The following is a 14666-nucleotide window of genomic DNA, read 5'->3' on the forward strand; positions in this document are numbered from 1 at the left end:
ACTCTTCAATACTTTCAATACTCGCATAAAGAATAGTAAGGGTGGAGGGTATAGTCAATCACTCTAGAGTGTTTGAGTGAAATCTTACCCAATAATATTATGTCATGTCAACTCCCCATTCTACTCTCCATTTTACACTCAATCACTAGGTATGGTCAAACACCCCTCAATTAAAAAAAAAAACTTGATTGGTCTCTCCTCTCTCTTTCCTCTCCTCTCAACACAATCGGTGACTACACACCGAATTCCCCACCCTCTCTCCAACTCAAACACCCAACTGAAACTCAATCAAGTGGGGGTGGTCACCAATCGGTGACACCCACTCCCCGAGCAAGTCCCTTCACTCTATACCCCGTACCCTTAATAATACACAGAACACAACTGTAACTGGTATGTAATGTAGCAGTGCACAGATCCACGATTGCTCTTTCTCATCCAATCCACAATACATTCAAATCTACCAGACTACTTGCTGATGATGATTTTGATTTAAGTCCCAAGACTTCTAAACAAATCACATGATTTTGAATGCATCGCCATACCTTTTAACCAACTAGAATCAATTTATTTATAAATGCTCGGAAAACCAATCACTTGTAATACACAAACAACATATGCACATACAAAGATCCTGTAAGATAATAGTGCCTTAGGGTGGAACGGGTGCTCCCCAAATGGGGAGTGGTAAACTTTTTTCATAGCCAATAATCTCATGTCATGTCAACCCCCCCCCCCCCCTTCACTCCCCATTTTGCACTCAATCACTAAGGGTGCTTCACCCAAACAATTTTTTCTTTAAAAAAAAACTAAAAAACTAAATAAATGTGGATTGGTTGGAACCCACTCTCTCTCCCCTCTTTCATCGGTGACTAGTCACCGTTCAAAGACAAACGCACCAAAAACAAGGTGGTGGCACTTCACCGCTCGGGAAAAACACTCACCAAAGGGGTCACCGAATGGTGCCCCTTCCACCCTTAGAAACTTAATTTCAAGTACACAAACCTGTACAAAACATACTAGCACTATAATGAAATTTGATGATACAATTTTTAAGCTACAAAATGTTGGAAAAAAGTACAAAAAAAGTGTTACAGAAGATTGAAGAAATAATCTAAACCTTGACCAATTTCCCAAATGGAAATGCCAGCACCCCAGGAGCGAGCTTCATCCAGCCGCATTTCAATGGACAAAAGGGACGGGTAGAACACCACATGTTGATCATTACCATCTGTCGAATACAAGAAGAAATGCTCTCCGCTTTTCTTATCCCAATTCAGCTCAGGCTTATGATTCTCCAACAACGAAAGATAGTCTCTTCCAAGAATAGCCCCGCCACCACCACCTGCAGACAAACAAAATGTTCATTCTATTATTCTGAAAAATCATTAAGCATTTCATTTGAGTTTTGAATCCTCTAATCAAATTACCTCCTTTAAGAACATAATCATTCCCATAAAAGTTGATGCCTAAAAATATTTTGTGAGAGAACTTCTGAGATCCATCCGCCAGGAGCAGCTGCATTGTAGAGTGGACCCACTTCAGTGGTGCATTGGGACCCGGATTTTGAGGATTTGAAAAGTCATAAGTCATGAGGGAGTAACCATCCACAGCATCACCCAAGCTTTGCAGATCTTGAGGCCCAAAATCATACTCATGGAGCCTATCAGAATGAGGTGGACCAATAACATATACTAATTGCAGGCTCCGCTCATTTACGACCACAGAGTGCATCACTTGTCCCAGTTTTTTAATGAACTTCAGTGCCTGGTTTTGTAAAACATATTTCATCACAAGTCGAAAGCAAACATCAACTGAAGTGACTGCTGGCCTTATAAGCAAGCACATTCAATTGGAAATAATTTCAAGTCGCTAAACATTCCAGCTTTAACAGAAACGGAATATTATCATTAAGGATGTTCACATGCGGCATTGGTTGTTTGTGTATTTCAAGTAAATAAACGCCAAAAAAACGAAAAACTGAAACTTTAAGAGATGCAAATGAAAATTTGGGATTGTTACGTTATCTAAACTGGTACTGATTGCGAAGACTTTCACTTAAAAGTTTACCAGATTGCGCATGTGTGGATCATGCACGACACCATATGCAGCCCATCGTGACCATGATTCTAGCACAATGCCATCAAAATCCATCTCCCTGTCCAGTCACAACAACCATCAAAAACAGTCTGCTACTGGAATCACTAGGTTACGGAATTCTAGTAAAGTGCCGACCAGTGGCGGACTTATAGTATAAATAGGGGTAGCATGGGCTACCCCTCAACCCCGTCTCCGTAGTGTAAAAATACCCATTTCCATAGTGTAAAAATACCTCTCAACTCCGTTTCTGTTATATAAAGGATACCCCTGATCCTAAAAAAAAAAAATTAGGATACCCCTAACTTTTTGGGATAGTTCCGCCACTGGTGCCGACAACAGAATACTGACATGAAGATATACATACCTAACTCCGAAAAATCAACGAAAATGTATTAACATAAAATGGTTATTCAGAACAAGATTATCTACAGATAAACCTTGTAATCAGAATTGTATTAGATTGTAATTGTGTAATTAGGGTTACATGAGGTGGGTGTTTAGATAGAACACCATATTACACATCTAGTCTTTATATTGTATTACTTTGTCTAATATGAATATCTACTGTCTTGCATATATTCTGGGAAGAAGAAGAAACAGCAGGAGATGCTTACTTGCATTCAGCTATTATAAGGTCAATCACTTTAGCCCTCTGCTTCTTCTCTTTTAGAAAAGCCATAGGAATCGCTTCAAGTACAAATCTTGGCAAAATCTGTCAATAGAGAGCCAGCATTGAAACAAGAGACTGATAAAAAATTAATCTGCATTCATGTAATACACTAATACTGAAAAGGTAAGTTCAACGGCAGATTTACAGCTCAAAGCTTTTGCAACCTTTGAATTGACAAAAATGCCCTCATGTGCAAAGCACATGACCAAATTTAACTGAAAAAACTAACTGGGTTAGGCCTAAAGGACAAAACGTGTATGATATGAAAACATAAAGGACAAAACTCGTCAATTTTAAACATAAAGGACAGCGCCTGAAAATGGGTATAAAGATAAAGGACAATCCTTGAAATTCACTCTAATTTTCTAGCAATCAAGTTATTTGCAACGAAAAAGCGATCCATTTGACTGAAAACAGTTAAAAAATTAATTAACCCAATTTACAAGCATAAACTGCGAAAAGAGGTGAGCTAACAGTACCAGAGCATGTCCCTTCATTCTAAGATCTGAAATCCATCCCTTATCAACATTATGTCTTCCTTCCAGAACAAACTCAGCCCCTTGGCTACACAAGATAGTGTCAAAAGTGTATAATAATAATAATATAATAAAGAAGCAAGTATGCCTCTAGAATAGACTACTGCAGTCAGCATGATGTCGACGCTAGAGTTATAAGTCTACATACTGAAGTTAGCCAACCGAACTAGTTTGAGAGTTGAGACAAAAGGCTAGTTGTTATGGTTGTACTACCATACATACTTATTATTATCAGGCACTGGTTTGAAAATTCAAGCATGTCTTCCTAGTTAAAACAACACATCTACATTGAGTTTTGTATCACTTCTTGTTATTGATACTATGCTGCAGACACATAAGAGGTGTTTGTACATAATGGGGACAAAGCGGTCTGTTCATTGTATTGCAACCTTATCTCTGTCCCGTTAGTTAACATCATGATATATACTGTCAGTGAGAGAAGAAGAAAGATCATGGTGCAGACTCAGACTGGTGGAAGGAAAATAAATAAATAAATTTTAGGAGCATAATAATAATAATAACAGGGCAGTAGTAGTAGTAGTAGTAGTGTACCTTTTAAGATGATACCACACGGGTGATATATGAGTAAACTTAGAGTTGAAGTCCTTTGCTAGATCATACCCCTTTGAATTCCTGTAACATGATTCTTTAAATAAGGATGATCCAGTTTGTTATAAAGAAGCAAGCATGGGCAGAAAAGTGAGTGTTTGTCTTCCCCTCAAGAAGACAGGTAGGTAGCTAAGCTAATGATGAGCAAGCAAGCAAGCAAGCAACATTCAACCAAAATTGCTTGATAGTGCAGTGAATATCATAACCTATATAAGAGGAGTTATAGCTGCTGGTTGTCAATATAAAAGGGCTATCATTTATAGGTTTTGCAATAATGGCCTAGTTGTTGAAATCAGTGTAGTCTTATCTCCTCAAAGAAAAGTCAATTGTGGAAGTAAGTAACTATCTATCTATCATATGAATGAATGAATGAATATCCACAGTGAAATGTTTTTTTTATTGAAAGGAAGTGTTTGTTTGGTTGTTACCATGGTGTAACGTAAGCCAGCACAGGGTTGGGAAATTGTCGACTTGCATTCTCTGAAACTTTGGCATTTTCCTGAAAAAACACAAGAAACATTCAACTCCACTGGATGAAGAAGCAAGAAAATAGTATGTATGTATGTATGTGCGTACAGTGAGGATCTGTTGGTAAGTGACATCGAGGACGTTCGGAATGGAAGCGTCTGGATTGGAAGCGTATAGTATAGGGTATAAGTATAGGGAAATGGCAGGACAGGCTACGAAGATGAGCAGACTGATAACAATACTACGGCCTTTGTTGGGATTCAAGGGATGATTAGATTCACTGGAAGGTTTAGAAGTGGTTGATCGGCGATCCCACTCAGGCCGACCGCGTTTTCGCCCCATCACCGTTTCTTTTTCCTCCGACTCCCTCAAAACCCAACCCCTTTACAAACAAGGAAACCCGATAACTAAAACATTTACCACTATGTTCCCAAGTTATTTAAGAGGGGAGGTGAGGGGAGGGGAAGGAAAATTTTATCTCAATCTCTCTAATTTGGGAGGATGAATATATGGTCATATTTGGTCATATTTTCTTCCATTTTCCCTTCCTTCTCTGTTAAATGAAACTCGGGAACATGATCTTTCATATTTTCATCTCTTTTCCCTTCCCTCCCCATGTTAAATGAGTCTCGGAACAAAGCGTCATTAAATGAGAGAAAAGAAAAGATTTGGAAGGAAATAATTTTTACTTATGTTCTAGAGTTTCATTAAAAGAGAGAAGAGAAGAGAAAATGAGAGGTTTTTTGCCTAAATTTAATCTTTCCAATTTGGAAAGAAATGGAGAGAAGACAAAAGAAAATGAGAGAATCATTTCTTTTCTCCCCTTAACTTAACTCGGGAACACAGTGATTTTGGATGCTGGATTTGAAGTGATGAAATTGTACAAAGTAATGATTTATTCTATGTACATATGAGTAACCAAACATCACAATGGAATGGAATGATACATTTCATTCCGTTGTCCATTCCATTACCTGGTTCATTCCATTCTCTCATCCATTCCATTACCTCATACCAAACAGACAAGGTATGTTTGGTAGGGGGTAATGGAATGGACGAGGTAATGGAATGGATGAAAGAATGCAATGGATCATTACCATTCCATGTCTTGTTTGGTTACCATATGGGAATGAAATGAATTATTATTGTGTATTGTTTGGTAGGCAAGAAAAACGAAGGAATAAAATCAGCGGTAAGTGGTGGTGGTCGATGGTAGTGATTGTGGCTGGCGGCGGCGGTGGATGGTGGCGGCGACGAGTGGCGGTGGAGGCGGCGATGGTAGGTGGTGGTGACTGTGGGGTGCGTTGAGGCAGAGGTACCGGTGGGTGGCAACGGCGGCAGTGGTGGTGGCGTCGACAATGGTGGTAGGTGGCGGCGGCGGTGGAGGAGATGGTGGTTGGTGGTGGCGGTGGGTGGCAACGGTGGCGGGTAGGCGGCGGCGGTGGCGATGGTGGTGATGGCTGTCGGGGTGGCGGTGTAGGCGTTGACGGGTTGCGGGTGGAGGCGACGATGGGGTCGGTGGTGGTGGTGGTGGGTGGTGGGGAAGGTGGTGGGTTGTAGTGTTGGTGATGAATGGTGCCAGATGGGATGGAATGGAAAAAAAACATGGGGAGCGGATGGAATGATTTTGAGGGAATGGAATGCCTTATGGAATGAGTGATTCATTCCATTGACTAACTAAACACCTCTTTCTTCATTCTCTCGCAATGATCCATTCCATTCCGCCTCTCATTCCTGCATACCAAACACACCTTAGGTACTGTTTGTTTTTCCAGAGGTAAAAAGTCGGCAGTCTGCGGACCACATCTGCGCAGACATCTGTAGCTAAAGAGGTGGACTAAACCTCTGCAGTCTGCAAGAAGAAAACTGTTTGTTTTTTTAACTTTTTTCAAGCTACTGAAATAAACTGATTTTATTTAACTTAAAAGATAACATCTATATTCCAATAATCAAACAAACAAAAAACTATAATCAACTTATTAACATAATCAAAAGGGTAAATTACACTTTTTGTCCTTTTTGTGTGTATCAGATTGCAATAGATGTCCTTTAACTTTAATAATTACAGTCACAATCCTTATTTTTTTAAAAGCATTACACCATAGGCCCTTTAACACTAACTAAGTTAAATTTTTTAGTTAAGTCAATTCAGTTAAGGGTAATTTAGTCATTTATCCAACTTAGTTAAAAATTGTTTTCAACCAAAAAATATTCCCAATCTCAACTCAACACCTTTACCCTCTTTCTCCCTATCCTTGTAACCTAAAGCCACCACCCAGCCACTCTACGACCACCACTCAAGCCCCCACCACAACAACCACTTCATCATGCGATTCATCAAAAACTCCAATTAATCTCACAATATTCTGCAAAAATTGGCTCCGATTGTCACCACCACATCCTCCATCTATTTCGCTCTAATTCACGTTTTCCGATCAATTTCTTTCAACAGTTTCATTCCAGATCCATCTTTGGCGAAGAGTATCTGGGTTTTGTTGTCTGCCACATGATTTTGAGATGGGTGCTCAGATTGGATCTCATCCGCCGCCACGGTGGTCGGATTAGATCTGGAAATGAATGGGGAGGACGCCAGAATACCGACTGGCTGTTGTCTTTCTTATGTGCCTTTGTTCCAGAGGGTGGGAGAGATTCAGCTTTAAAGGGAGAGAGAGAGAGGGAGAGAGATCTGTGAGTGTGTTTGGGTTTATAAGTTTTCAATTGTGGTGGTAGGGGAACACCAGAATGTAGAGAGAGTGAGAGAGTTGAGGGAGTCTAGGTTTGAGAGAGGGGTTTCATAAGGGGGAAGAAACAAGGTGTGAAAAGACATAAATGCCCTCACATGATGTGCACATGCCATACTTAACTTATAATTTTAACCTGATTAGTGTCAAAGGACGAAAGATGTAATAAGTTTTCCAAATAAAGGACTGTGGCTGTAATTATTGAAGGTAACGGGTATCCGTTGCAATTTGATACAAACATAAAGGACGAAAAGTATAATTTACCCTGATCAAAATTCATAATTTAAACACCTATAATCAGCTTATTAACATAATCAAAATTCAAAATTTAAACACCAATAATCAACTTATTAACGTAATCAAAATTAAGAATTTAAACACCAATAATCAAGTTATTCACATAATCAAAATTCAGAATTTACTGCTAATTAACTTAATATAATTGACTTACAGGGGATGTTTAGTTCATGTGAAGTTATGGGATTCTGTTGAATGTTATAGTTTAACACAAAACATGGGGAAAAGATATACCCTTGTGGTTTGGATGTTTGTTCGTCTTGAATATCTACAATACCTCATGAGCTACAGATCGTTGATGGATGGAACCTCAATTACAAGAGCACACGGGTCTAAAACAACACAGTTTAAAAGTCCGACGCCCAAGTCAACCGAAGAAGAAATGAGTTTTAATTATGACCGGCGGCGTGGATAAGGAGGACGACTGGCGTGTGGAGGAGGAGGACGGGTGGCCGGCGGAGGAAGGAGGAGGAGGTCGGTCGGCGGCGTAGGAGGAGGAGGGGTGGCGGCTGAGTTGGAGGAGATGGGGAAGGAGGAGAAGTAGGAAATGAAGAAGACACTAGGGTTTCAATGTGTTTGTTGCATCTGGGGAAAAAAGAATGGAGAAGAGGTATGAAGATCTTCATACATGTCTACACCAAAAAGAGGTCTGACAAACCTTTTTTAATGAAAGGTCTTCGAGAAAACAAACACACTGCAAACTCAAAAGTTTGCGCGTGGTCTATGTGGGGCAGACATAAGAGGTCTTGAAGAGAACAAATACCCCCTTACAGAGCGGGTATGAGATTAGATTAGTTAGCATTAGGTGAAGCTAATTACCTATAATATACATGTTTATCGTAAACATTTTCTTTTCCTTTTTTCACCTTTTAGTTTTTATATTTCTAATATTCTTGGTTAATAAAATTATATGAAAATTAGAATAACAAGAAATGTACCTGAAAATGTCAATAGTTATTTTTTTCCAACAAACTAACACTAACACTCAATACCAATGGGTAATTAGAAAACAATTACTCAACGATAGTTGCCCCGAGTAGGAGACACATTTTCACACTTGTATATGGAACTGAGATTACTAATACTCATCCCAAACTCATCTCATTTTTATCTCTAATCTTAATTGTAACTTTTCTCGCAATCAAATATCATGTCGATAAGTTTCACAAGATAGTAAATTCATCATGTAACCTCAACAACCGTTCCAAAAAACTAACTCCAACAACCGTTCCAAAAGTAAAATGCGACTCCAACATATATAGTGGTCCAAGGCCGGCCTTAGGGCAAGTATTCTAAAGCCTTAGCTTTAGGCCACCAACCACACAAGGCCCTCATTTTTAGTAAAAAAATGTATATGTTAATTGTTTCTTTTAAGCATTTCGTAAATTTGCTAAACTCTTTCTTCTTAAATTTTTTACTAGGTGCTTATTCCTTATTATTTTGTATATTAATTAGGTGCTTCGTGAGTTCTTTTTAGTTTATTATAGCTGGTCGTCACTCGGATAAAGTAGGTGGGTTTATAACAACGGAATTTGGAAAAAAAAAGCCCTAAATTTCTATTTCACTTTGGACCACCAAAATGGTTGAGCCGGCCCTGTAGTGTTCCACCTAATCTCTATTTATCACCAAATTGTATGTGAAAACTTACTTCATTTGATGTACATTAGATCAAATTAGTAAATATGAATAGCTATATTGGCGAATACAATTTTTTTAAAGGGGCACAATAAAGGTCAACTAAAAACGTGACAAGAGAAAAAAATTAATAAAATAACTTGATTCTCCAATTTACATCCTTGATCATTATAAGAATTCAACCATAAAGATTTTTTCACATATTGAGAGGTTTGTAGATGAATCCATTTAACGACTAAATAATCACAGTGAAAGAACTAAATCTGTAGAAGTTTTATTGACCCCGATGAAGAAGATCCACCGTCGGGGTGATTTGGTCATTGCATCAACTGAAGGAGATAGACGGAGCACACTTCGTCTTCTCGGATCTGGTCCGAATTGGTGCTGTAAAACAACATAAACAATTCGTTAAAAGGGTACCAGAGACCGGGGTCTCTGTACCACCCTCCGACGCTCAAGTCAGTATGATATTCATGGTAATAAGGTCATATATGTAAAGTGTGAATATGTATAAAGAGGAAGAGGAGAATATCCCTTTAAATGGATGAGAGGACTTATATATAGAGGATGGTACGGGCAAAAGCCTTTGTTGGGCCATATGTGTTGGTTCGTGCTCGTCACTTCGAGTACTGTTTCCGGTCCCAATTACTAGAGCCGACGATTGAGCACTTTCGTTGCTTTTATCAGTTACAGGTTCAACTGGGTTTTTATTCCTTTTGTGCCCGCAAGGGTGTAAAAAAGATACTGGAGACGCTCCTAAGGGCTTCCATCAATGGATGTCAAAGTTTTTTTTATAAGGGGCTAATGTGCTACATTATCTATCATACACAAGGTCCTTGTTTGCACAAACTAAAGAACATAAGGGGCCTGATGTGCTACATTACTATTACTATCATATACAATACAAGGTCCTTAATCAAGTCACATAATTCAGATAACGCATAAACCCCCCAAATCAGACAGACACATTCTATAAACCCTATCGATCTCTCTTTCTCCGTGCCTGTATCTTGTCGAATTTCTTTCTTCTTCTTCTTCTTCTTCGGCAATCATGGCTTCTTCTCTTACCACTTTACCTTTCTTCATCTCACACCCAATTCAAAAACCCACACTTTCCTTTCACCCACCCTCCTTTTGGGGGGACCCTTTAAACTTTAACAATTCGCAGACTCTAAGTTTTCAAACCAAAAAGCATGTCCGGTTTTCTCCCGTTCAAGCTTTAGTAAAGAGAAGAAAAGAGCTTCCTTTTGACAACGTTATTCAAAGAGACAAGAAGCTCCAACTGGTCATGAAAATTCGCAAGATTTTGCTGAGTCAGCCTGATAGGGTTATGCAGCTTCGTGATTTGGGTAGGTTTAGAAGAGCATTAGGGCTTCAAAAACGGCGCCGCTTTATTGCGCTTTTGAGGAAGTTTCCTGGGGTCTTTCAGATTGAGGAAGAAGGGGTTTACTCTCTCAGATTTAAGCTAACACCTGAGGCTGAAAGATTATATTTGGAGGAGATGAAGGTTAGAAATGAAATGGAAGGTTTGTTAGTAGTTAAGCTAAGAAAGTTGCTCATGATGTCCTTAGATAAGCGAATTCTTATTGAGAAGATAGCTCATTTGAAAACTGATCTTGGGCTGCCTTTGGAATTTCGAGATACCATATGCCAACGATATCCGCAGTATTTCAGGGTCGTGAGAACCGAAAGAGGCCCGGCTTTGGAATTAACTCATTGGGATCCTGAACTCGCCGTTTCCTTCGCTGAGCTGGAGGAAGAAGATAAGCTAGCTGAGACGAGGGATTTGATCATCGATAGACCACCCAAGTTTAACAGGGTGAGGCTGCCCAAGGGGCTGCAGCTTTCGAAAGGTGAAATGAGGCGGATTTCGCAGTTTAGAGACATGCCTTATATTTCGCCTTACTCGGATTTCTCTGAATTGAAGCCCGGTACAGCGGAAAAGGAAAAGCATGCCTGCGCGGTTGTGCATGAGATGTTGAGTCTCATGGTTGAGAAGAGGACGTTAGTAGACCACCTTACGCATTTTCGAGAGGAGTTTAGATTCTCTCAGCAGCTTAGAGGGATGCTTATAAGACACCCGGATATGTTCTATGTATCGTTAAAAGGAGACCGCGACTCTGTTTTTCTGAGGGATGCGTATCGTGATTCTCAGTTGGTTGATAAGAATCGGTTGTTGCTGATTAAAGAAAAGCTTCGTGCTCTGGTTGTTGTTCCTCGGTTTAGAGGGCGTGTGGTGAAAACTGATTCGGATGATCGAGAGGAGGAGGAGGAGGAGGAAGAGGAGGATTGGTCGGATTTTGATGATCTAGTAGACAATGAAATGGGTGAGGATGATGACGGCGAAGATGATGACATGCCTCCTGATTTTGATGAAGATGATGATAATGTAAAGAAGGGTCAAAGCAGCAAAGAGGATGAAGAAAAGGTTCCTAGTCTCGTGTTCCCAGACGGACGGCCAAGAGAACGCTGGTAAAATCGGATGTTTTGTATGCTAATGAAACATGCCAGAGTCTAAGGGGGAGTCTTGGAGCAAAAAGCCTACTCCTTTGAGTGAGAGTCAGGGTAAGGAAAAACTTGACTTTAATTACAGATGTTGAGTAGTGGTTTTTCCTTTCTTAATGTGGGATATAAATTGCTTGAAATTGAGTATGCTTTTTAATGTATTTTGGAACTTGGTGATAGACATAAAATCATTACTTTTGTATGGGTTCATTTAGATTATACAATGTAAAAAAAGTACATGTAATTCAAGAAGCAATTTTGATTGCAATGAGACAACATAATATAATAGTGAACCTTAACCTCTGATCCTGCTGCACGGCCATCCTCGTTGACACTTGAGAAAGAGTATTAAGGTTGCAGTTGTGTTGCTATCCACCACCAATGATTCAGTTACACTCTCCCTTCTGGATGAAGTGTAAATCTGCAATACGTAAGTATACAGTTAATTTAGTTGCATGCATGTTTACTTTATCACATAATATGGTGAATCTATACGCTGGTTTTATAGGTAAGGCATCCAAATTCAAGTATTAACTAAAAGGACCAATGAATCTTCCAAATATGTACCTTTAGCATGTGGTCACCACCAAGGATGTGTTGGTCATCGTCAAGGAGTTCCAACCTCTCGGTACTGGTGGTGGCTGGGGGCCGACTTCACATATATTAAGCCCCCCCTGCATAGTACATCGGCTCACAAAAGGGCTTGTACGTTTGAGGTTCATCATTTCAATATAGTGGAATCTTGTTTCCTTTTAATTTTGACCCACCCGTTTAGTTGTTTCTGCGGATTTGGAAAGGGATTTGGGTTCTTGTATACTCATGGAGAACCAAACCAAAGTTAGTAGGACACAAATTTCCACCCTCAAATATTATATTTGTAGCACTTTGTTATGTCCCTAAAAATATTGTAGCCTTTTCATTTACCTTGTTGAGTCCATATAGTCAGTCAGGTTCAAGGGAACTTGGAGAGATTAAAGTGCAGAATTTGAAATAGTTTGCTGCTGGCTTGATTTGGTATTAAGCGACCAGTTTTGCAGAATGGAATTGGCAAAAGCATGCTTTATTTTGACCCATTTCTGACTTTGGTCAGGGTGGGGGTCAAAGTTAGAATGGGTAATGTTCCTAGAGTAGGGGTTAAAGTATCATGGAAAGCCTGCTTTAACATTTCTGCAGTTATCTTGCACAATGTTGGGGTCAAATATTCTTGGTAATTGTATCGTATTGTATATTCCTAATAGAAGAAAATGCAATTTGCGTCCCTGTGGTATGTGTGAAACATCAACCTGAGCCCTTAAATTCATTTTTTGGTTTTTTGAGCCCCTGAACTTATAAATTCATAACACTTTGAGTCCCTCCGTCAATCTTCCGTCTGTTTGACTGTTTAACAATTGTGAAATGTCCATTATACCCTTAATTCCCTAAATTGATCAAACTGATTCATCTTCACAACTGATAAACACATCTTCACAACTGATTCATCCATGGGTGATTTAATAGATCCGAAGAGCGACTCAGCTCTTACAAGAATCGTTCAACAAATCGGATTTTTGGGCGTACAGATCTACGAAAGGGGACAATTATATTCAAGAACTTTGGCTGAAGATTTGTCTTCTCATTTCGTTGGAAATTATCCGTTTCCCAAAAATACCCGTATGAGGAATTTGGGCTTATTAGAAGCGGTCTGTTTCATGGGCTGGATTCTTACCAAGAAATGGTTCATTCAATTGCTAGTGGAGAAGTCATGATCCGGTCTTCTAGAGGGTTGACTGAACCTGGTATTCTTTTTAAAAATTCAATGGCTATCCTCAGAGATGTCGTCATCTGCTATGCTGGAACCGTTAGAAATGTTTGTAGCAACTCAATTATTCAATTTGAGTATGGGGCACTGATGAAAAACTTGTTTACTGCTGGTGAACCAGTGGGAGTATTGGCTGCAACCGCCATGTCAAACCCAGGCGGTTCTTGATTCGTCTCCAAGCAGTAACAATTCATGGAATATGATGAAGGTATTTTTTTTTTGCTTTTAATTAATTTAATGCTATCTTGAGGTGAAAACTTTGACTCATTTACAAGATCGGAGGAGGTGAGGATTAACGATGGTACCAGGAAAGTTATTTGGGGGTTTTTAGAAGGGAAGAGATGACAAAAGACGGTCTTACCCCTGGCTCAAATAGTCAAACAAACGGAAGATTGACGGAGGGACTCAAAGTGTTATGAATTTATAAGTTCAGGGGCTCAAAAAACCAAAAAATGAATTTAGGGGCTCAGGTTGATGTTTCACACATACCACAGGGACGCAATTTGCATTTTTTCTTCCTAATAATAGGAGATTACAATACATGGATATAAATACTCAACATATTTACACATTAATCCCTCTAATATATGAACATGTATAAACTTAATATATAATGTGTAATATTCCCCCTCAAGCTAAGACCGGCAAACGAGTCGAAGCTTGTCATGTAGAATCTCAAATCTGTCAGAAGATAGTGGCTTTGTGAATACATCAGCATTTTCGTCATGTGTAGATATGAATTGAACAGAAAGTTTCCCTGAGCAACCTTTTCTCTGACAAAATGGAGTTCGAGAATGAAAGATTGGATTTGCTGACATGCAAGTTTCTCTAAGGTTATCACACCATAAAACCGGAGTTGATTTCTCCGGAATCCGTAGTTCACGCAAAAGAGATTCAAGCCAAGTAAGCTCAACGACAACATCTGCTAAAGCCTTGTATTCAGATTCAGTGGATGACCGAGAGATAGTTCGTTGTTTTCTTGTTGACCAAGAGACAAGATTTGATCCAAGATAAATGGCAAATCCGCCGGTGGATCTACGGTCATCAGGGTAACCAGCCCAATTGACATCTGACAAGGCAGTAAGGGACTCATAGTGAGCATCTGTATAGGCATGTAATGTGGACCCGGAGGCACAGTGAAAAAGTAGACCCTGCTATAAGGTTCCTTGTGAGTATCGAAGAATACTTTTGACCGCAAACCAATGATTTTCTGTTGGAGAATGCATAAACTGACAGACTTTGTTGACTGCAAAGGCAATGTCAGGACGAGTAAGTGTAAGATACTGAAGAGCCCCAACAATTTGTCGATA

At 39.5% G+C, this 14666-nt stretch overlaps 2 protein-coding genes across 2 annotated transcripts; one reads left to right on the forward strand and one right to left on the reverse strand.

The window, feature by feature from the left end:
- Nucleotides 1-993: 993 nt before the first annotated feature.
- LOC110891474 (chitinase domain-containing protein 1) lies at nucleotides 994-4789 on the reverse strand. Its single transcript, XM_022139174.2, has 8 exons — nucleotides 4489-4789; nucleotides 4341-4411; nucleotides 3856-3936; nucleotides 3247-3331; nucleotides 2712-2809; nucleotides 2068-2155; nucleotides 1428-1764; nucleotides 994-1342 (listed from the first exon to the last, which is right to left on the reverse strand). The coding sequence occupies exons 1-8, from the start codon at nucleotides 4720-4722 to the stop codon at nucleotides 1089-1091; spliced, it is 1248 nt and encodes a 415-aa protein (XP_021994866.1). The 5' UTR covers nucleotides 4723-4789; the 3' UTR covers nucleotides 994-1088.
- A 5182-nt stretch (nucleotides 4790-9971) lies between these two features.
- On the forward strand, nucleotides 9972-11802 carry LOC110891473 (protein WHAT'S THIS FACTOR 1 homolog, chloroplastic). Its single transcript, XM_022139173.2, has one exon. The coding sequence runs from the start codon at nucleotides 10105-10107 to the stop codon at nucleotides 11527-11529; it is 1425 nt and encodes a 474-aa protein (XP_021994865.1). The 5' UTR covers nucleotides 9972-10104; the 3' UTR covers nucleotides 11530-11802.
- Nucleotides 11803-14666: the final 2864 nt, after the last annotated feature.

The sequence above is a fragment of the Helianthus annuus genome, chromosome 13 (assembly GCF_002127325.2).
Source record: "Helianthus annuus cultivar XRQ/B chromosome 13, HanXRQr2.0-SUNRISE, whole genome shotgun sequence".
Classification (NCBI taxonomy): domain Eukaryota; kingdom Viridiplantae; phylum Streptophyta; class Magnoliopsida; order Asterales; family Asteraceae; genus Helianthus; species Helianthus annuus.

What these genes read in the sequence shown, in the direction of transcription:
- LOC110891474 (XM_022139174.2), bottom strand. Translation starts at nt 4,722, where the DNA reads ATGGGGCGAAAACGCGGTCGGCCTGAGTGGGATCGCCGATCAACCACT. An exon ending in CTTACCAACAGATCCTCACT is followed by an intron (nt 4,412 to 4,488) that starts GTACGCACATAC and finishes GTGTTTTTTCAG; the next exon opens with GAAAATGCCAAAGTTTCAGA. An exon ending in GAATGAAGGGACATGCTCTG is followed by an intron (nt 2,810 to 3,246) that starts GTACTGTTAGCT and finishes CTCTATTGACAG; the next exon opens with ATTTTGCCAAGATTTGTACT.
- LOC110891473 (XM_022139173.2), top strand. Translation starts at nt 10,105, where the DNA reads ATGGCTTCTTCTCTTACCACTTTACCTTTCTTCATCTCACACCCAATT.